The sequence below is a fragment of the Carassius carassius genome, chromosome 32, assembly GCF_963082965.1.
Source record: "Carassius carassius chromosome 32, fCarCar2.1, whole genome shotgun sequence".
In the NCBI taxonomy this organism is placed as follows: Eukaryota; Metazoa; Chordata; class Actinopteri; order Cypriniformes; family Cyprinidae; genus Carassius; species Carassius carassius.
Window position 1 is genome coordinate 8,196,662 of NC_081786.1, and position 24,258 is coordinate 8,220,919.

At 34.6% G+C, this 24,258-nt stretch overlaps 1 protein-coding gene across 3 annotated transcripts in view; it reads left to right on the forward strand.

Moving 5' to 3' along the window:
• The window catches only part of ccdc85ca (coiled-coil domain containing 85C, a), a 37,541-nt gene extending 15,164 nt beyond the window's left edge, over window positions 1-22,377 (forward strand). Inside the window, exons 2-7 of one of the 3 annotated variants that reach the window (XR_009424990.1) lie at window positions 12,021-12,100; window positions 15,347-15,451; window positions 18,737-18,832; window positions 19,680-19,778; window positions 21,015-21,759; window positions 21,844-22,377. Coding sequence is in view for 2 of the 3 variants with exons in the window: in XM_059520117.1 (XP_059376100.1) it covers window positions 12,021-12,100; window positions 15,347-15,451; window positions 18,737-18,832; window positions 19,680-19,778; window positions 21,015-21,104 (470 nt within the window). In the remaining variant the exon portion in view is untranslated. Of the gene's footprint in view, window positions 1-12,020; window positions 12,101-15,346; window positions 15,452-18,736; window positions 18,833-19,679; window positions 19,779-21,014 lie in introns of all 3 variants that reach the window. The other 2 variants (XM_059520117.1, XM_059520118.1) reach the window with 2 other exon arrangements.
• The last annotated feature ends 1,881 nt before the right edge of the window (window positions 22,378-24,258 follow it).

The following is a 24,258-nucleotide window of genomic DNA, read 5'->3' on the forward strand; positions in this document are numbered from 1 at the left end:
TTTCAGAGTTCCTCTGAAACCCTCCACCTTCCCTAGCTCCACCTGTATTGATCTGCTACGAGTTATTGTATAGGTTATTTGTGCAGCAGCAGAATGTCTTAAATACTGAACACACTGTGTATCGTATGTCTTTGCAGTAGCAAAGTTCCTGTACTTGCTTTTGATTGAGCAACAGCAGCAGCAATTCAGCAGCAGTGTAGCAGATCTATTCTGCCAAAACTAAATGCATTAACATTGTCATATCCATTACCATGTTAAAATCTTCAGAGAGTATGATAGAAATGGTGTTTTGTCCACTAGATACAGCTTTCTCACCCATGAGAATGTGAATGTGAATATTCACAAATCTGATCACCTCTCCTCAACAAGCTGCATGATTTGAGGTATAATTTAATGCAGCACAATTTGTTCAAATTGTTTGTTTTGGCTAGCAGTTTGTTCAAATATACCTCAATAGGCACAGGAAGATTCCACTGTTTATGAAAACTATCAGAAAAAAAGGCACAAAAGCAGTCAGAAGGGCAATATCCTTTTAGAAGAAACTAATATGTATCATTAAGGTACTAAAATGTGTATTTCAGTGCAAATATGTAACTTCAGTGCACTAAAATACACATTTTAGATGTAAAAATGGGAAAGGTGTACCGTTTGACAGGATCCTGTCCCAGTGACAGCTTCTTTGTTTTTGTTTTCTTTCATTCATTAAGAATGCGTGGGCTGTCGTGTGTCACTGTTGCATCCTGGTTCTCAACTGAGCATTGTGGGATGTGTCTTGCTCATGAGGGTCGTGTTGTGGTTGCCAAGGCAGTGTGCATGATGTTTGTGTAAGTGGCAGGGGGCACAACTGACTCTGGTCGTTGCCACCTTATTACACCCCTGCTCTGATTGACATTGACAGTGGTGTTTCTGCACGAGGCTGTGTGCACAAGGGCACATGCATGCTCTTACTCTCTTTCCCTCCCTGTTCTTCCTCAGTCTGTCTCCTTCTCTCTTTTCTTTCCCATCTTTACTCCGCCTCTGGCTGTTTAGGCTGCGGACCCCATTGAGGATACAGGAAAAGCATTTGCTGACATTCAGATATGCCCGTGGGCTGCATCATGTAAGCACACTCTCCATCAGTGACACATGCTGTGCTCTGCAGCACATGAAGCCTTCTGGTGTTTCCTTCAGCATGATATGTCATTGTCTGAATGGTATTTTTATATTTGTGGCTTGACATAGAGCTATTGTTTTGAAGACGGTTTATGTGAATGAAGATGGTATGAGTGAGTCACAATGGTTTTTGATGAATAAGACAGTTTTAATGTTTACTTTTCCCATCTTTTATTTCCTTCTTCCTGGAATTGTCTTGATAGTGATATGCAACCTTAAATCTTCAGTGAAATTGCAGATATTTAAAATCTACTCTTTGGGAATTTTACAAGGAATAACATTTCGGCACTGTTCTAAAACCTAAGCTGCCTATATAGGCCGTAGAGATCAAGGCATCTCACTAACCAAAATGAAACCTTACAGTATAATTAGAGGACCTGACATGAATTAGACAACTGATCCAGAGGCTAATGTTGCTTAGTAAATGCAAATGCTACATTGCAAGCATAAAATTACATAGCACACCAAAACACTGAGTAAAATATAATTTTTATTGATGTTTTTGATGATGAAAAATACTATATTATATTATAAAAAAACATACAGCCGATGCCAATAACTTGGAAAGAAAGTGGGCCGATAACCGATATAAAGCGGATATAATTGTTTAAATTTCTTTATTGATATTTAAGAAATGTTAAATAATTTGACAATGGATTAAAAAATAAATGTTTTAAAAAATAAAATTTCAATTTCAAAATTTCAAACAAGACAGTGAACAAATGCATAAAGCGCAGCATTATTTGAAATCATGAGTTTAAAATTTAAAGCATTCAGTTCACACGGACCGTCCGACAGTTACACAGAGAACACGCGATCATGCTGGATAGAAATGCAAAATTACAAATTTAGCAGACACTTTTATCCAAAGCAACTTACAATGAATTCAGGCTAACAATTTTCTCCTAACATGTGTTCCCTGGGATTCAAACCCCCAACCTTGTGCTTGCTAACGCAATGCTCTACCACTTGAGCTACAGGAACACAATGCAAATGCACACTTCACAAGAAGTTTGCAAGGTTTGTGTTATTAAATGTTCTTTAGTCATTCAAGATTTGTTTAAATTATATAAATTCATATTTGCTTAATGTTAACATCAAATGAGAACGTATTATAATGTTTGCCTATTACTAATAATATAAATGCAATCATTATAATACTTTTGTATACATTAATACAAAATATATAATCATCTGATTATTACACAGACTTCTATCTGAATTAAGACATTAGACAGAACTGTTAATGACGATGGCGAACAACAGGGAGAATGTAAGCTGTGTGCTCAGGCAATGCCATTCTTAGCGCCGTCAAAATAAAAGTCCCGCCTCTAACACATCGGCCAAGCAGCAAAATATATCGGGCAATGCCGATGTTTGCAAAATGCCTAATATCAGCTGATATATCAGCCTTGGCGATATATCGGTCGAACACTAATCTTAATTATATAATCTAAATCTAAATAAATAAAAATCTTACTGTCCTCAAACTTTTGACAAAATTATTACATTAATATTTACAATTTTTCCTAGTTTGTCTGCCATCTTGGATGTTTTTTTTCTTTTTTTTTCTCACTTAACTTGTCTCAATGAATTCTGGAGAGTATATGTGATGCTGCTTCACAATTAAGGTGAGACACTGCAGGCAAAAACACTGTTTTTTCAAGCACCCGTCAATTTTGAGATTTTGGGCTTTTTGGTTTTTCATAAAGTGCTTTTTCAAACTAGTGGAAGGAAAACATCCAAAAGACACTGTTAAGTGTTTCTTTTATAGCACTTTATCTGTATGTGTCAATAGATTTCAATTACAATACATATTTTTAAAGGCCGTTTTCTAAAAATGAGTTTTTTCTTCAACACTGAGCCATAAATCTCCACTTCAGTAGCACTTACACACACCAAACTTGACATTTTTATTCCTGTCTATATTCTGAAGGTTCTTACAGAGGGATTTGTTCATATATATTTTCCTTGATTATATACAACATTTTATTCCCCCCAAAATTGTGAAAAGATATTGTTTTCTGGCTGTTCAAAGTATTTTCTGAATTATGGAGTGACAAAAAAAGATAACCAGAATTCCCTCTGTAAAAACATTTGACTCTAATATGTCAAAAAAATTAAACAAAAAATTTGAAACAGACTTCATCTAGTGTTCAGATTTTTGTACTAGACATTTATGCAAATTAGCACATATTTCATTAAATAATGCATCATTTGCATATTTAAACATAACATTTTTGAAAACTTGTAATACAAAAAACGTTTGCAATAATCAATGTAATCAATCAACTGGGTAAGTAAGGTGATAACTATTAATTATTTTTTTTGCCCTATTCACCTGCAGTGTCTCGCCTTAAAAAATAAGTATTACATAAGAGTAAGTTAAAATAAGCTTCAAAATAAGTATCACATCTATAATGCCTCGGTAGGCAGCTTTGAAACAGAGCGCATATTATTTTAGCAACCAGGAAGATGACAGTCTGCATGAAAACCTACATAATATTTGTCGGCGAGTGAGTGATACGATGTGCTTTGGCATGAGTATTAATCTGGACATGCCTTCACTCTGCATTCAACGCCCTGTAGTTTAATCACTGTCATTGCTGCTCACGTCAGAAGAGTCTGTGTATTTGCCCTGACAGCAGTGCTGCAGACATGTCCACAGTGGCAGGACAGGAGCCTGTTTCATAACACAGTTAATGAGTGAAATCAGCACATCTCATGATTGTTAATGTGTGAGCTGCACTCCCTGCTGAGCTTGCTTAATCTGAACTGGATACCTGCGCCAGAGCTTCCTGTCTATCAGTGCCAAGGAAGCAGACTGTTTAATTCTATAGTTGTAATCGGCAATTGCTTTAAAGAGGGAGTCGCTCTTGACTTTGTTGTAATTTGGTCAGCCTCATTGATGAGAGAAACATTATATTTTTTATTATGAGCCCTTTGAATAGTGTTTTTGCAGAATCTTGTGTCATTTATGGTTGGATAATCTGATGGAGCGGACATGAGTCATCAGTAGTTTGTCGGACCTGAAGGGACACTGTATCTCTGAATAATGCTGAACTCTTATCTAGACACTGTTGGGAACTGATTCCAAGATGTCTGCAAACTGTCAGATTGTCATTTTAAGGAACACACACAGCAGCTTCCAAACATATTTGTACACTTATCACGCTTTAAATCACACTTTAAAATACCTGAATGTCATTGCAGTCACATTCAGACATTGTATGTGACCCTGGACCACAAAACCAGACTTAAGTGTTTTTTATAAATGAATAAATAAGCTTTCCATTGATGTATGGTTTATAAGGATAGGACAATATTTGGTTGAGATACAACTATTTGAAAATCTGGAATCTAAGAGTGCAAAAAAATAAAAAATACTTAGAAAATCACCTTTAAAGTTGTCCAAATGAAGTTCTTAGCTATGCATATTACTAAACAAAAATGAAGTTTTAATATATTTACAGTAGGAAATTTACAAAATATCTTCATGGTACATGATTTTGACTTAATATCCTAATGATTTTTGGCTTAAAAGAAAAATCAATCATTTTGACCCACACTATGTTTTTTATGGCTATTGCTAAAAATATACCCCAGCGACTTTCTTTTCAGTGGTCCAGGGTCACATATATAAAATATCATATATGTAATGCTAAATATATAATGATATATATATATATATATATATATATATATATATATATATATATATATATATACTGTATGAAGAGTTTGGATGCAAAAGCCTCCTTTTTATTTATTTTAGATTTATATATTTTTATTTTAAATGTATATAAATTATTTAAAAATACTCTACAGCTTTGATTTTCTCAGCACTGTCTTCTGTTATTGCTATTTAGTGGCATTTTCATGTTTAATAAAGGAGGCTATGTATGCAGTTTTTTTATTTTTTGTTTATTTGTTTGTTTATTTTTGGATTTTATGCCTTGTATCATAACCTTCTCAGCACTGTCTTCTGTTATTGCTATTTAGTGGCATTTTCATGTTTAATAAAGGAGGCTATGCAGTTTTTTTATTTTTTGTTTGTTTATTTGTTTGTTTATTTTTGGATATTATGCCTTGTATCATAACCTTAAAATTAGAAAAAATTTTTTTGCCTGTTTTAATTTGTTCATTTGAGTTATAAAAATCAATTTTAATAATCTATAATGTTATTTTATATAATGTTATTTTTATTTCTATTTTATATTTAAATAAATTGTTACTCAAAATACTGTTCAGAACAGTGTCTAGACATTTTTGGCTTCATATTTTAAATAGTGCGATTTAGTTAACAAAGCTTTAGCTTTTCTGTTTCTCATTTCAGTACATACATTCTCAAATACTTTTTGATGATATGAAATTTTATGATTTTCATCTTCATAATTATGTCAAGTCATCTCTCATATGAATAATTTCATATTTTCTATGCTTAACATTATTATGAGAAAGTGTGTAGCAATTGTTACCTGAGAAACGTATTCTCTTGCTAGAGGGCATGGATGTTCTGGTTGCGGGGTGAACTGTATCCAGGCCTCTTTGAATATCAACCCGCTTCAGGTTTCATGCGGAAATAAGATGACCACAGCGGTGTGGAACAATGCCTCACTGTCTTGCTAGCCCCACTTCCACATCTTGCAGTAATTGAAATCATTCCTGGGCCTCTGTCCTACCAAAGCTTATTTCCCCGTGCTGCTCTGGGACTTGTACACCAGGATGGTGGGAGGGGTGTACAGTTGTTTTTGTAGCATGTTACTTTATGTATGAGTCGAATGTGGGGTCAACTGGAAAAGCTAATGAGCTTTTTATTGATTCCAGCAGTCAACCTGCCTGGGTGGCTGTGTGCAAATCAAGAAACTGCAAAAGTTGGCACTGAAAATGTCTTGTCCACACCCTTACTGTAATATCTTCAGTTTTTCCAGACATCAGAAGACTAAGATTATGTAAGTTATGTAACCAGTGTGTGCTGGAGATCAAAGTCCTCCGAGTAATTCGCCTCTTAGGTCCATTCGGTCATTGCAAGCGAATGTTTGTCCAATCTGTAATGAACGTATGCTTTGTTTTTTTCTCGGCCTTATTGGCAGTAATGTCTATATGGTAACTAGTGTTGTTTTTGGCAGCCTGTTTTAATTTTAGTTTTAGTTTAGTCTATGTGTGAAGCTGTCATTTTAGTTTTTATTAGTTTTAGTCAGGTTCATACTCTTTTTAGTCTAGTCAAGTTTCAGTTTTTTTTTTTTGTTTTGATCAACGAAAATGGAGAGACATTTTAGCATAGTTTTTATTTTGTAAAGCACATTTAGTCTTGTTTTTATTTGTCAACAGTATTGCATTATACATTTAATTATAGTCATCATCACATGACCAGCCTTTACATTGTGTCTTGTTTTGTTTTCGTCACATAATAAGGGTTCGTTGACAAAGATATTTACTCATAATTTTCGTTGACGAAGCAACACTAATGGTAACATTAATTCTGTAGAAACTCTTGTGAGAATTTATTGGCTGCTACCAAATGGATAGGGTGAAACCTGCAGAATGGAGGTTACTACAGTATCCAAATGATTTGGACAGTTATCTCGATTAATTTTTGGGACTTTTTTACTTATTTTTATAGGAAGGTTGAGTGTAGACAGGGAGTGTGACCCAGGTTTGACTTGATCCTGGGTTCCTTTTCCTGAGCCACAGATTCAAATTCAAATTTCTCATATGAGCATCCTAACTGCTAACCACTACTGAATTGAATGACTTAGGTTTAAATACTACTAATAATAATACATTTTATTTGTAATGCGCTTTTTTTAAACCCAAAGCGCTACAGTAATAAAGTAATAAATAAAATAAAACAAAACACCAAAAGCAATACAACAATTCATTAGAGAAAGACAGTCTTGAATAAATGTGACTTAATCAACTTTTTAAAATCACCCAACGTTGGTGCATTTCTGACGTGCGGAGGAAGAACATTCCATAGCTTAGGGGCTTTATATGAAAAGGCTCTTTCCCCCATGGTCTTTAGCTTACATGATGGCTGGTGAAGTGAAAGAGAGTTAGTAGAGCGAAGAGAGCGTGATGGAATATAAGGACTGATGAGATCACAAAGATACTCAGGTGCAGTCCCATGAAGTGCCTTGTATGTTAAAAAAAGAATTTTAAAATCAATTCTCGCATTTACGGGAAGCCAGTGTAATTGTGAAAGAACCGGTGTAATGTGTTCACGAGGAGAAGTACAAGTGAGCACACGAGCGGCAGAATTTTGTATATACTGAAGCTTGCTCAACGATTTAGCTGGAAGGCCAGAGAACAAGGCATTACAATAATCTAACCTAGTTGTTATGAAGGCATGTATAAGCCTTTCTGTGTCTGCAAAAGAGAGAAAAGGTCTAAGTCGAGCTATGTTTCTCAGGTGGAAAAATGCAGTTTTAGAGATGTGTTTTATTTGTGCTTCAAATGATAGTTGTGGATCAAAAATGACACCAAGATTTCGCACCTGTGAAGTGGGGATTACCGTACTGGAATCAACAATCAAACTGATCTGCTCTGCCTTACGAGTAGCTGCCACTGTACCAATATGCATCAGTTCAGTTTTGGAGCCATTCAGCTTCAGGAAGTTGTTACGCATCCAGATACTGATCTCTGCTAAACAACCACGCAAAGCTATTAATGAGCAATGGACATCAGGACTAGTGGTGATGTAAATCTGCGAATCATCCGCATAGCAGTGATACCCAAGACCATGTTTCCTGAAGAGAAGAAGACACTTGACAGATGAAAAATGATTATGAAAAAAAATAAAAATAAAAATATGAAAAATGCACAAAAATATATTTTCAAATTTTATGTGAAATATAATTTTTCCAAAACATGTTTTAGTCCGAAACTTTGAGACAATTTTGTGTTCCGAATATGAGGTTGATATTAAAAAAAAAGAGCTTTTAGTAATATTTTGTTTGGGCGCAGTACCAAACGGTTCCACTAGATGAACGGTTTCTCATTCATATTTGTTTGTTTACATTTTAAGTGGCACAACCTTTACCAAGTTTCATACCATTTTGATTAAGTAAAACAAACAAACAAATGAACCAAAGAAAAAAAGACTATCCACCAGAGTTACATTTTTCAGGTGGGTTGTTTTTTAAAATTTTATTTTATTTTATTTTAGCCTATTTGATTTTTCCAAGTGCTGACATGTAAAACTGAAAACAGTTATTTATTTACTTATTTTTACCAGTTATGCTGAGTTTAATTTTTATTTTCAATTAACAGAAAATGTTTTAATTGAATTCTCATTAATGCTAAAAACACTGACCACGTCTCTCGTGGACAGACTCGACAGAGAGACTAAAAACATGGCATTACAAGTGGGTCACTACTATGACACGATCAGATAAGACAGAGGGAGACTTTCTCTGAGGCTATTCCACATCACAGTGTCTCTCCAATTAAGTAAAGCGCACACTGAGATGAAGCCAGCACGATAACAGATACTGTAGATTTGGCATTACCGTCAACACGTGTTTCTCTAGGTTTCTGTAAAGGCACAGTAGGACAGCTTGTTAGAGTTGAATGTTAAGTTGCGTGCTCTATTGGAGAGCCTACAGCGCTTGTGCACTGAGAGGCAGACGCTGTGCAGCAGAGAATGTCTAATTGAGCAGAGATTGCTAAAGGTGGGCGACGCTCTCACGACCGTCCCTAACTTTGTGTTGCTTGTCTGACAACCCAGGGACGTTTATTTTTGTCCTTTTTGAATGTGACTACGTATGTGTTCCTTTCATAACCCCCTTTCGTTTTTCCACTGTCAACAATTGAAAGCTTGTGCAGTTCTCTATTAATTCTCTACACGGATAATGGCTGTATTCAGATCTGGGCGTATGCCTCATTTCTGTGGGTTACCCAACAAAACATTACAGAGGGGTGTAGAAAACTATTTTTCTCGCATGTTCAAAGAGTTCCTGCTGCATTGCAGCCCTGCAGAGATAAAAGACTCTCTTGCTGTTAATGGAACGCCGCTCCGGTCAGCGGTGGGGAATGCCAGAGGTGGGTTGAGTCGGGGGTTATGTACATGGCAGAACCGGTCAGGCTTTGTAGACAGCCTCGCTAATCAGCTTGGCTGTGTGTCAGGTGATCAGATGTACTGTAGTTAGATTATGGGGTCACAAGGATTGGCAAAGAGGATTACCGAAGCAGGACCTCTGCCTACCACTATGGTTCTGGTGGGCACATAAACATGTCTATCCCAGAGTTATTAAAATTAAATTATCTTTCAAATCGCCATCTTCATGCATGTGTCAGAGATGAATAAAAAACAAATGCAGTGATTGGTTTGGTGCTCCTCATTAAGGGATCATCAAGAGTATCAAGAGGCTGCAGTGACACCTGGTGGTGATAACGGTCTTGATTATTACTTTCACTTTGATGAAACATACAAAATGGCAGGGAAAGCATAAGATGATTGATTGGAAAATGAGAATTGGTCATGGTTTATTAGTTCTGGGTTCAAAGGGCATAAGAGACAAACCTTTGAATCGCATTTCAAAGGTTCGGGCAGCCCATCCTTGACTGATGTTTTTAACATCTTTATGAAGTGTATAAGTGATAGTGAGCAGAAACGTGTGCGACAGAGCTCAAACTAGTTTATGTGAAAATATAGTTCCGTTCAGAAGTTTGGAGTCTGTCTCTCATGCTGCATTAACTTGATCAGAAATACACAAAATAGTATTTTTTTACTAAATATATGTAGAATTTAAAATAGCTTCAGTAGTAATCATTCTAATATACTGCTCATGAAACTTTATTGTTAAAAAACAGCTTAATATTTTTAGTGGAAATAATACAGTTTTCTTTGATGAATAGAAAATTCAAAACACATTTCTGTAATATTATGCATGTTTTTACTATAATTTTTTTTTATCAGTTTAATGCATCCTTGTTAATGTCTTTAAAAACTTTCAAATCTTACAGACTCCAGACTTCTAATATGTAGTGTATAAAATACAATTTTAAATTAAATAAAATTTAATTTTAGGTAACTTTTACCAATAAAAATGTTTAAAGGATAAATGTTTCATTATTCAATTTTATTATTTTAATTGTTGTGAAATGTAAATCATTTAATATGGTGCTATATAAAATGTTATTTTAAGCCAGGCTTTAAAACTCTTTTGTTCTAAACTGGAGGTCCCTATTCTGTCACCAAGGGGCCCCTTGGTCTTTCAGAGAAAATGAAAGCCAGAAAATCCTTGATGATTCATTCTGCTGTCACTGAAGGCCTCAGTTACCTTTATCTGTCCAATCACACAATCCTTACTTAGTTCCTCTGTGACACACACTCTGTGTGTGTTTGTGTACGTGAGCGTGTGCATACTTTGAAACAACTAATCTCTTCAGTCTTCACTCCTGAATGGTGCCAATGCATGTCACCCACATCACCCTCATGACGTCTGTCTTCTGGAATTTGTAATACTTAGATATTTGTAGTAAAAAAAAAATACAAGATTCAAATACAAAAAAAATTCTAAATATGTACCATATGACTCTCTTGAACACTTGATTCTGATTGGTCAATTGTTGCATTCGACAAGCAAATATATTTGCATAATGACAACTAAATTGTATTATTGTTTTATAATTGTTTTATTTTATTCCCAGGCTGCATTATCTTGTTTTTTTTCTCACATAAAAATATTTTAATTTATTTATATTTTTAGTTGATACAAGACATTTCTGTTTTGTGTCTGGGTCCTGATCACCTTGTATGGGTTTATTTTGCGATATTGGCCAGATGCATACAATACATCATTGGATTTAGATATTTTAGTATGTTTAGAAGCACCTCTTGGTCTCTTTCAGGAGGGCTTTGACTACGCAAGGGATATTTGAGGATTTTCAATACAAAATTATGACACAGACATGCTTCTTTTTGCATCTACTCAGGCCGCCGGCCATCACCAAAAGGTCATGAAAGGCATGCTGGGAATTCAATTCAGCATACACACAAGACCCAAAAAACTTTATATATATATATATATATATATATATATATATATATATATATATATATATATATATATATATACATATATCCTGACTGACTTGGTTTTACTCCACAGACATGAAATCCGTTTGTTTACCCTTGCTTCTAGTTCCTTTGACGTCTGATTCCGTTGGATACAAAGGTCAGATGGCTTAAATGAAGCAGCTTGTGTGTGTCAAAGGCAGTGTAGATTTCCTGATTTGAGATTTCTGCTTTGTCTAAATGAGCTTTTAAAAGTATAAGCCTTTATGTGATCATGTAGAATGTGAACTGTACAAAACGTTTGTCTTTCAGCGTCTTTCTTTTGCTTTGACAGATGTCTTTTATTTAACTCATAGCCACAGTGCATTCTGGGATATGGTATTGTATGTCAGTGCCTAATAGAAAGCAGCACTATTTCAACATGACTCAGATTCCGGGATTACTAAATCACTTTTAGGGAGTTTTCACGGTAAAATGGTTTTCATAACATAAGAAATTATGTTTGGAGAAACTTGAGTAAGGCCAAAAAAAATCACACAGGCTGTAAAAATAGGGGCCACACAGGAACTGTTGATCATCTTGACTCTATTAACGGTCTTGATCACAAAGGATTGAATTGAATTGAATTGCAAATTAGAGGAATACATATATATATATATATATGCATTCCTCTCTCTCTCTCTCTCTCTCTCTCTCTCTCTGTATATATATATATATATATATTTTTTATAATATATATAAAAATGTTACCTACCCAAACTTTTATTATAGTTCATGTGATGTGCTATATACAAAAATGCCAGTTTCCAAATTTTCTAATTAGTTTTCCCCACTATTCTTTGTGCAGATTCATCTTCAAGCTACATCCGCCAACTTGAGACTAAAGTCCGGATTTTAGAGGATGACAACAAGCAATTGTTATCCCAGGTAAGAGTCTAGACCTTAAACTCTGCTGGTAATGTGATAGTAAGGTAAATGCCATGAAAACCTAAAGCATCCTTCCTAGTTCAGAATCCAGGTGTAAACCAATCATAACAGGGCCATTTTCATATAGAAATATACATATTAATACGTCAGCCAGTAGAAATCTAAGGGACAAAGAGTGTGAAAAGTGGAATTGTGATGAATTATGGACTGGTATTTCACCAGAAGTAACAATTTAAATTTAAAACACCTTTTATTTGATGGATTTTTTTTACAGTCATGTAACTTTTCACATTTCACAAGACATTCATTGATAGATTGGAGTTGTGTGGATTATTTGTGGAATATTGTGATGTTTTAATCAGCTGTTTGGACTCTCATTCTGACGGCACCCATTCACTGTAGAGAATCCGTTGGTGAGCAAGTGATGTAATGACAAATTTCTCCAAATCTGTTCTGATGCAGAAACAAACTCATTTTCATTTTGGATGGTCTGAGTACATTTTCATTTGTGGGTGAACTGTTCCTTTAATGAATGTCATTGCACTAAGACTTAACATGTAGAACTCTGGCTGAATCTCAAAGCTTTGATGCTGAAATGGGACTCTGATTTCATATTATGACACTGTCAGAGCTTTGAACAAAAGGCCCTGGATCTCGGCAGTTATATGAGACTTAAGATACAGATCTGTCACTAACAATTTTCTCTTTCAGACGGTCTTCATCTCCCATTTTCTAAGCCCAGATTTATAGTCAAAGATAGCACATCCATCTCAATATATGTAGACGGCACAGGCAACTAGTTGGTGTCAGTTTAATTGCATACACTCATCTCTGATATTCTAATGCTTCTTCATATTGTTCATTCTCTTAAGATGGATGAAGCCTCATTTTCCTGTTATTGCCTCCATTGATAACTCAATTCTTTGAGGAAAGATAGCTCAGAATATGCAAGTATTGTGTACTCTGTTCTGGGTATTATATATATACTGATTATATTATACTGATCAAAGCCATTCTTTCTGTTACTTTAGGAAATATGACAAAGATCTCATTCATTGGGTCAAACCTGTGTTCAATTATTCATGTTCAGTAGAACATTGAATTGAAGGTTCAAAATGAAAACAGGTGTTTGAAATAGAAATCTTTACTGTCACTTTTGATCAGTGTAATGCAGAATAAATGCAATGTCTTGTTGAGCGTGTGTGTGTATGTTGCATCCTTGCATACACACACACACACACACACACACACACACTTACACACACACACACACACACACACACACACAAATAAGATTTCTTATCATTTGAGACCCTTCAGTACAATCAGGTGTTGCATGGCACTGTTTTCTTGACGGAACTCGTATTAGCACACACAGACAATTACGCAACGTATACACATCAACATTGCTGAAAAGTTTTGTAACAACCCTTTTCCCTTGAAAAAGTTCATAACCTCGATTAAGCTCCAGTAATCCCTTTGTGCGCTGTTTGCACACAACAGCCATCAACTTAAGGGACAACAAAGCCAAAATGGGGATAATCACACACAGATGCTTTTACTATGCAGGAAATGAATTCATTCTTTATTGTGAAGAGAGATTTTCATTAGTTTTCTGTTTTAGAAAGGTATGAATGTAGGAAAGGCCATTCAATTTGACAAGGTTTCTCTTGTTTAGAAGGTATTTCATGGCTGTGACATTCAAATATGCAGCGGTAAGAGTTTTTAGACAGGTGCCTTTTGGCTAAATTTCTTAGGTCATTATTTATGAAGCGTGACTGGCGTTACCTCTCCATTCCAGAGGAATGGAAATATAAGGAATACTAAGGAAATATCACGTACTATCCTCTATCTATTTTTCATTCGCAAACATTTTTGCAAGGGTTTTGTTATCATTCTTGAGGACAGCACATCCTGCTACATTACAAATGCTGTTTCTTCAGGTTTATACCCATAATGATAGTTTAGATCTTTATTTTTAAGTCATATTGAGTGCATTTCGCAAATGCATATAGATGAGCCCGATTTATGTTCTTCAGATAAAAACAATAAGATTTGCAGTACTGTCAGTTTTAAGTGTTTAAATGTTGTCTTGATGAACACTGAAGACCAGAGGAGATGGTAAGATGAGGTCAGGCAGCAGCTGTATTTATAAACACTGTGGCTGTGTTAATATGGGTCCCTCAGCGACTGTCCGGCCCATGCCAAAAATCTGGAGTAAAGCAAGTGGAAGTAAATCTGTCTGGACAGTTTCTGTGTTGGCAGTATATGACCACTCATTATTATAAATTAAGTCATATTAACAACTCAGAGGCTTATAATAATTAGCTGATGTTTGATGAAGTTATCAGCATCAGCAACTGAATCACTGAATCAGTATGATATGGTATGTTATACTGGCCTATAATGGTTACCACTAGACATTAACCAACAACCAACTAGTGTTCAGAGAGACTAGAGGGTTAAAAGGTTTGATACTTTACTATCTTGTAATCACACACCCAGTCTTGGATCTTTCTACTGTCACAGATGGAGATACACTTTTTTAAAATAAACTCACTTATTGAATTTATATTTTAGTTCATGATGTATATCATATTTAGTTCATCATATACATTTTTGTTTGCTATGCATGTACAAATTCTAATAGGTTTATGAGATTTTAGAAAAACACATAATCTGACATTTCCTGCAGTAATCATCCACATATCATAAATACATTCTCTTGCTTTTATTCCTTTTAGCAAGGCAATCTTTGGCATCTATTAAAATGATATATTCCTACTTATACGGATATGACTGGACATAGATGAATTTCTCATATCTCTACATAAATATAGGTCTTCTACTGTAAAATGACTACTCTTCTAAAGTTTGGGGTTTGTATGATTTTTCAGTGTTTTTGAAAGTCTCTTGGCTGTATATATTTGATAAAAAAAATACAGTAAAAACAGTAATATAGTGAAATATTATTTCAACTGAAATATATATATATATATATATATATATATATATATATATATATATTTTTTACTGGCCCTTTTGATTTTAATTAAGTATTCATTTAAAAAAAGATTACTTATCCCAAACATTTAAACAAAAGTGTACAGTACTGTACATTTGATCCTTTTTTTTGTTTCCCCTTTTATCTAGGGAACTGGAACATTTTTGGGTCTGATTTTTCTGTTAATCCTTCTAATTATCGCAAATAATCTGTGTTTGACACATTTCTGCTTCTCTCCACAGCAGGGGAGCACGGGAGATCTGAAGACACTTCGGAAAGGGCTTTCTCCGTATCACTCAGAGTCCCAGCTCTCCTCGCCATCCCAGTTTCAGGACACCTTACAGAATGTACGTATCCCACTGATTCAATCTGACATGACCTCATTATTTTGCATCAGAGCCAAAACTTAAATCACATTTGAGCTTAAAAAGATTGCTCATGTTGAGCCGATTTGGAGATTTGACAACAATTAGCTGTTGCAATGGTTTAAGGATTCTGCATTGCTCTTTTTTGATGCAGATGAGAATTGACCCGTGCCAAGGAGCTTAAAACATCAGCCTGAATGACAGAGAAATGTATATCAATACGAATATGAGTTGTTCAATGGCTATTAAACCTTTTCAGGTAATAGACAATTCAGCACAAAAATTGTGGACCACCTATATGTAGAACAAGTATTTACCAGTTTGTTGTGTACACTCTTCATACAGTACAGTTTAATATAATAGTCTATCCTGAAATTATTTTTCCAGATTTAAATTTTGAAATAAACCACACTGATTGCTAATGAACTAAATACAACAACTGTTGCAGAACAGTCAGTTGCTTTATATTGAAATAAGAGAACAGAAACACTATTAAAAATGAAAGTTATCAGAATCAGTTGTTTATTATGAGTTGAAACTTTTGAACGATAGTGTATTTTGTATTTGTATCAGAACCGTTTAATTAGTTTAATATGCATGATGCAGCACAGAAAAAAAGAAAGATGCTGTTCTCGTAGGTCATTTCCTGTGGATTGGATGAGGTTTGTTGTGCTCTGATCTCTGCTGGAGACTGTCTCCGTACTGATCCGTTCCTTGTTTTAGATATCCTTTCTAACCGTAAAATGACCTTATAGGAGCAATTCAGCCAACCCTAGTTTAACATTTCCCATGACAAAGCCCACAATGCTGTACGAGATGAAGCTGAATGCTGTTAAATATGTTCTGTCCTTAAAAGTTATTTTATTATTCCTCTCTTCTCCTGAGATATCATTATCATCATCATCATCATTCCCCTCCACTCATGTCCTCAAAAAAGGTCATCTGCGATCCTGGTGCTTCAGCTAATCAGTGCACTCATCAGCTCTGACAGGCCAAAACAGCACAGCTGCTCCACTTTAATATGAGGGACAGCTTCCACAGAAAGGAGAAATCAATTAGAGAGTGGTGTGGGTCTTGTCCTCAGAGGCTGCTGCAGCCCTGTCTGCGAGCTCATGGCTTCATTATCATGGCTTTGAACTTTCGCTTTAATCACGGGGGGAGATGACACTAAATAATGCAGTGGCAAGCTGCTGAAACAATAATCAGGTTCGTAGAAGCAAACAGATCGGTTGCTGTAGTTAGCAGTTACCTGAAGAGAGGTAATCAGAGCAGATCGTGCTGTTTTAGAGTTGCTTAACACTGTTAAAATGTAGTGTGGAAATACTATGATTTTTGAAAGCGTCTACTAAATGACTAAATGTAAATGTATACTATACACAATACCATTTAAAAGTTTGGGGTCAGTATTAGATCAAAAGTTCAGTAAAAACATTTTTTCTATTTTAATCTATTTTAAAATATATATTTTTTTCCTTTGATGCTAAAGCTGAATTTTCAAGCGCCATCATTTTTTCAGTGTCCCATGATCCTTTAGAATCATTTTATTGATTTAGTGCTCAAGAAACATTTATTATTATCAGTGTTGAAAACAGTTGTGCTGCTTTATATTTTTTCTGATGCGTTCTTGCCAGGACACAGAAAATTTTAAAAGAACAGCATTTATTTGATACAGCAGACTTTTGTAACATTATCAAAGTTTTTACTGTCACTTTTGATCAATTAAATGCATTCTTGCTGAATAAAAATATTAATTTCTGTAAAAAAATTAATAATTCTTACTGGCCCCATATTTTTGCACTTTTAAGTATCTTTTAAAGTTTTGATGTCACACATTTTTTTAATTTTCCTTTTTTTTTAATGGCAGTATAACTTATAACTTATATCTATAGCATCTACATGTTAATGTCTTCTTTATTGAAATGTGCTGCATACATCAGAGAAAGGTTGTATGCAGAGCAGTATTCATTTGGTGTAATCATTGGATTTGTTTAATCCAGGATATAGTCTGTGATTCGTCTGTTTATGATCAATGCATTTCGCAGATTAAACAGATGATAGATAAATGGTGGGAGTTTATAGAGGCTTTAGTGAGGATCTTCAGAACATCTAATATTATTGGACTTGGATTTGATAGGCCTATAGAAATATGATGAAATTGCTGTATCTAGTCCTCTGCTCTGTTTGTGACAGCGCTAGGCACACTAGCCAATAAAACAGATGTTCCTCATGGCAAGGCATCAAAACTGGGCTCCAAACAAATGCGATGATCACTTATTTTATGTTAATGCCTGGAGATGCCACTTGCTTCTTAATGGATTATTTTGAGTAATCGATAATCTGAATAAATTGTGTTTTAGGTCAACAGAATAAAGGCTGTTCTATAGCTTCCTGAGCCTATTTCTGCATATTGGAATGTAAATAGAATGTAACTGTGCCTGTGTGTTAGAATATAATGTTGCACTGAATAACTTCTAATAAAGAAAACATATGCACACCCTTTTGAACCTTCAGATTACAGATTTTCAAATAGTTGTATCTCGGCCAAATATTGTCATATCCTAACAAACCATACATCCATGGAAAGCTCATTTATTCAGATGATGTATACATCTTAATTTAGAAAAATTGACACTTAAGACTGGTTTTGTGGTCCAGGGTCACATATGAGACTGAATTGTAAGGCCTTGAATAGATATTGGCATTTGCTTTTAGAAAAATCCATATTAGAGCACTGCTTGGTTTTTACTGGCAGATGAATCCATGCAGAATGAATCGTGGGACTCCTGGGCTTCTCTAATCAGGCTGCAGGCTGATGCATGACAGTGACCTTTGGTTCGGGATGTACTCGGTTCAGTCCTAGGGTAAAGTCCCCATGGCTCTAGCCCTTAATAAACCTGCTGGCAACTGCAAGTGAACATCACAGTTCTGTTCTCCCAGGCCTAAAGCGAGCTGCAGTTTCCATCCAGGGGTCCTCTCCCGACCCCAGTGCTGAAATGCCAGCTCAATTGTTGTGGATTTAACGCTAGACTGGGACTCAAAGGGCTGTCTAAACAGGGGCTCACCAGACCCCGTGCACTGAAAGAACTCTTTGTTGATGTGTACCCATGAAGGGGTCCAAGCAGAGATGAGTTATAATGAGATGCTTTAACCCATTTCGAGCCTGAGTTGACTCAGAGAAATAGCTATGGCTTGAATCACTTCTGGTTATCGTTGAGAGTAGTTTGAGTGATTTTTGACCGTGATGAATGTGTGTCCATCTGTCTACAGGGGCCTGCGCGGATGCCAGGAGATGATCTGTCGCCCCCCATCACAGGATACCTGCCAGCTGCACAGAAACCAGAAGCTGTTGTCCATGCCATGAAAGTAAGATTCTGTTGAACATATTGCAAAATCAAGTCATTCTAAGTTGTCCTTACATCTACTTTCTTGTTTTCTTTGTTATACCTCAATGTCTATCAGTAAAAAGTGTGGGGGGGGGATAATTCGACAGAAATTAGATCAAGTTTCATGGTAAAAACTTCTCATGGTTTCTCACTTCTCACTCATAGGATTTAGAATCAAAACCATCAGTTATTAATGTGAGTGTCCTTGTTACTTGTTATAGTAATACTGCCACCTAGAGGATTTTCTGTGATTTGTTGAATCTCTGATGTTTAAAAAGAGATGACCAGAAAAATATTTTGAATGAGCTTTTTACCTTTTCATTTTAATTTGTATTAGTAATTTAGCTATTTTATAACTATTTTATTAATTGTATCTATCTATCTATCTATCTATCTATCTATCTATCTATCTATCTATCTATCTATCTATCTGTCCAATTTTATTTCAGTTTTAAAAATTTTAGTACTTCAGCAATATATAACTATATGTAACTATTCATATAAATTAAATATAACTATTTAAGAAATTATAAAAAAACGAATAAAGTGTAATAATACTATTACATTTTAAAATTTACATTAAATTATATTAAATTAAAATAAAATTATTTTATAGTACACTTAAAAATACAATGCTAATGTTTAAATGTAAAACTTTTTTTATTTATTTATGAATTTTCATTTCATACCTTAAATTAACACAAACAGTGCCTTAAGAGTTGCACTCATAATAACTATGATTGGTGGTTTGTTCAAGTCAGTTAAGTCTGAGCCATAGTAATAGTGCTGCTTGATTTATCGAGCATCTCTGTTCATTTGCTGTGTAGGTATTAGAAGTCCATGAGAACCTAGACAGGAAGATCCCGGAGGACTACGAGGAGGATCTCAGTGAGAAAGAGAAAGCCATTGTCAGAGAGATGTGTAATGTGAGTACTTAGAAACATCTCCCATCTGCCCACCCCGAACCCCAGCTTACTTGCCTCTTGGCCCTTTAATAAAACCCTGTTAACAGAAAGGGGCTGTAAGTTTGTGCTCCCTTTCCCATGTGTTTGTTGTCCTGCTGCTTTGTATGATTACATCGGCTTTGATTGAGGACACTGTTTCAATGTTGCACAACAGAGACCCATTTTCAAACCACTTTAATGAGAGGCCTTTGCAAAAGTCCTTGGAGTGTTTATTGCACAGTTTTCCGTGCAATTAAAATAACTTAACACTGGAACAATGCAGGTTTATCAACTCCCTGAAGAGCCCCTGAAATCTGGGACCTGTGTTCTGTTCCTGCATGGAGAACCTCAGATAGCACAAGGGTTTCTTTCTTTCTGATCGTAATTAGTCCCTAGTCCCACCCAACCAACCAGCCCCCTTTTTAGAAGCTCATTCTGTATGATTAGTCATTGCTTAATTTGGGAATTCTTCACTTTATTATATACAAATAGATAATAATAATAATAATAATAACAATAATATATATTGCCTTGTATAACTATTCCCTAACAATGTAATATTCTCAAAAAGTTGTAACAGAACTAAATTTTTTGGGCTTTTCTCAACTATAGGAATATTATATTCTCGCTAAGAAGTCTTTTACATTTTTTTTTTCATCTAAATTAGTTTTTATGTATTCAGATTGTGTGTGTGTGTAAATATATTTTTTTAAGTTTTAAAAATAAGTTTGAATTAATTTTCTAAAGTTTTAATTTAATTTAGACATTTTTTCTTCATATATATGTGTCGGTTTATTAGGTGTATTTGTTGTATATTAATAAATAATCAATCAATTAAATCAATGATTTACATTTAATTTAAACATTTATTTTATCTATTTTTTTTTCATAAAGATTTTAGCTGGTTTACTATGTACTATTATTAAGCTTTTACAATTAAAACATATTTAGAATGAGAAAAACATACACACATTATTTATATAATGACATTGTAGCTTAGACGTTCTGTTAAGAAGTTTGTCTCCAGAACCCAAATCATCATTATCATTACACACGATATCAAAAATCCATACCATCACACATTATATTACCACATCTTTATTCCAGAACATGCTGCATGATAGCACTGAAGGAATAGTTTGAGGACATTTTTTAATTTTACAAGACTTCGTATAGTCAAAAGATTCACCCAACTGTGTGTTTGGTTTGTGTGTTCAGGTGGTGTGGCGTAAGCTCGGTGATGCAGCAGGATCCAAACCCTCCATCCGCCAACATCTCTCTGGGAACCAGTTCAAAGGCCCTTTGTAGCTTCCATGTCAATGACCAGCAGGGCCTCGAACAAACAAACAAATCTGTGAATATGACAGGAGGAACAGACAGAACGGGGCAACTTCGGGAAACCACACAAAGAGCTTTGCTTCTACTGCCAGCTCCTTTCAGCCCATGCCATTCAGTTGAGATATTTCAAACCTATTACTTATGATGCCCTGTGGTAGTTTAACATATAATGGACTCACAATTAGCACAAGCTAAATAATTACTCTATTTATGTGCACACCATCCAAGAAGGCAGCTTAATGGATTCATTTCTCGTTCCAGATAAGGAATGAAAGCACACAGCGCTTACGCAGATAAATTCTCCATGGAGATACTCTTACAAGATAGATCCTCTCCGCTTTCAGCTAAAAAGCTTTGTGATTTTGGCATAAGACCACTCCATATTATTTTTTTTACCTTTTACACTACCGTTCAAAAGTTTGGGTTGTATGTTTTTTAAAGTAGTCGCTTATGATCGGCAAGGCTGCATTTATTTGCTGCTACATACAGTGAAAGTAACATTGTAATAATACAATCATATAGTGAAATATTATTACATTTTAAAATAGCTGTTCTGTTTTAAAATGTAGTATATTCCTGCGACGGCAAAGCTGGATTTTAAGCAGGTGTTACTCCAGTCTTCAGTGTCACATGATCCTTCAGAAATGATCCTAATATGCTGATTTGACGTTCAAGAAACATTTCTTATAATTATCAATGTTGAAAACAGTTGTGGAATTTGAAACCATCAATGAATAGAAAGTTCAAAAGAACGGTGATTATTCACAATAGAAATCTTTTATTTTCTGCTACATTTAATGCATCCTTGCTGAATAAAAGTATTATTTAAAAAATATATGAATCTTACTGACCCCAAACTTTCAAACAGTTGTTGTATATATATTTTTGACTTTAGCCACTCCTATCACATCAGATGTGACAGACTGTTATCATTACACTTAAACTCAAACATTACTTATATATGTACCAGCCACAAGTTCTATTCATTCATCAGTGTTAATTATGGACCATTAACATAACTGAAAAACAAAACATAACAGTAAACCTTTTAATAACAAACAAATAAAGTCTTTATTTCAGGTAGTTCATGAATGACATATTTTCTCAGGTTCCCAGAAATACATATTCTAAAATAATACTGTATACTTTATTTTGAATAAATTCTATTACCTGGAAATATTCAAAGGATATATGCAGGTCAGCTCACGAGTTTAAGCATTTAATTATTATTAATATTTTTTTAATAAATGCCAGCTCATCTCAAAGCATATTACTTTAAGTTCCAAACTGACAAGTTAATGAAGCTGCTTTCTGTGACTCCATTTGTATTTAAACAAATGAAAGCAGATTGTAGAATCCTATTGTAGTGAATGGGTGCCGTCAGAATGAGAGTCATTGCAATGGGGTAAAGTTAAAATGCCTTAAAAATGGATTTGTTTCTTACAAACAATCAATGTTTTACTTTACAGTATCATGTGAATTAAGATGTTTTGATCAGCTGTTTGAACTCTCATTCTGACGGCACCCATTCAGTCCCAAGTCATGTGATGCAAAATTTCTCCAAATCTTTTCCAGTGAAGAAAGAAGCAAATACATATACACCTTGGATGGCCTGGTTGTGAGTTAATTTTCAGCTATTTTTATTTAATTTTTTTGGCTGAACTATTCCTTTAAATCTGTTTTAGGTCTACAAATTAAGTTCTGTATGAAAAGAACTGGAACTGAATTTCAGGTTCTAGAAACCGAATAGGTGCAATAGAGAAACTCTGTGCTGGATGAATGCAAGTATGGAAGTGATGCGTGTTTTCTGTTAAGCCTGAGGTTTCATCAGTACACTATTTCAAAAAGCATTTTAATGTCATAATCTGCGATTGGAGCATGTAAAGTACCTCAGCCAGTCACACTTTCCATTATTCCTTTTCCAAAGCTTAACATTTCTGCTTAAACTGAATGAAATCAGAACATGCAGTAAGTGTTGATGAAAACTGGATCAGTTGTAAGGTTTGCATTATTAATAAGCTTCTTTTGCTGAATTTTGTTCTAAAGTGTCTAATTCTGCTCCATAGGCCTAGTTCATTAGACCCGAGTCAGGCAACAGCTTTTTTGTGCTTATTGTACATGATATATAGTGAAGTCTTAAGTAAATGAGAAAGCAGTAAATGAGATGTCTCTTGAGTTTTATGTATTATAATGCAGATTCATTATCCGTTTACACAAGAACTGTCTCAAAAGATGCTTGCTGCATTCCCACAAAAGCTCTTTTTTTAAAACCAGTAACCCAACAAGCCATAATTTTGTATTGTTTGTTTAAATTAAAGCTATTTTGAGAATTGCCGAAATCCCTCTGTCGATCTAGTTATTTTTGTATTAAAGTTGTATGGATATTTCATTGAAATTGTATATTTATGAGAGCACTTTTATAGTGCTAGACTGAAATCACATTCGTATTGGATGTTTTTTTTTCACACTGGGTGCAGCAGGTGGCTTTTAGCAATATGTTTTTTTTTTTTTGTCTGATGTTTATGCGAACAAAATGAGCAGCAAACATTTGAATAAGTAAAGAAAATAGTTGCATATTTTTATGAAAAGGATACGTTATGAATTTGGGTCAGCAAAACAGTGTGTGCTGTTAACAACACAGTAATATTGTCTCTTCTATGCTGTGAAGTGTTTCATGTGAACACAATACCTAAATCATTTGTGTTGAACTACACGCATACATTAAAACTATTTTTGAAATCCAAGTAAAAGTGTCCTTTATAAACAGATCTAGAAAACACAACTACTGACTTTTTGTATTCGTTCAGTTTAAAGCACAAAAAAAAAATCTGAAATGCTGATATTTTCCTATTTTCTTTTCAAATGCACTGCTTCTTTTGTGAATAAGGATTTGATGTTTGAATCTTTCATAAGATTCAATGTTCTGTGTAACTCATCTGTATGTGAAACAAGTGAAGTTGTATATTCTAGGACATACAATACATTGTAAATAACTACTATTATTGTAGAATACCTGTAACGAGCATGCGTTTATATATTTTTAATAAGCTGTATGTATAGCTGAGAATGGACCTGTATTTTAGCTAATAAAAATTCTGAATAAATTGCAAATAACCCTCTTGTA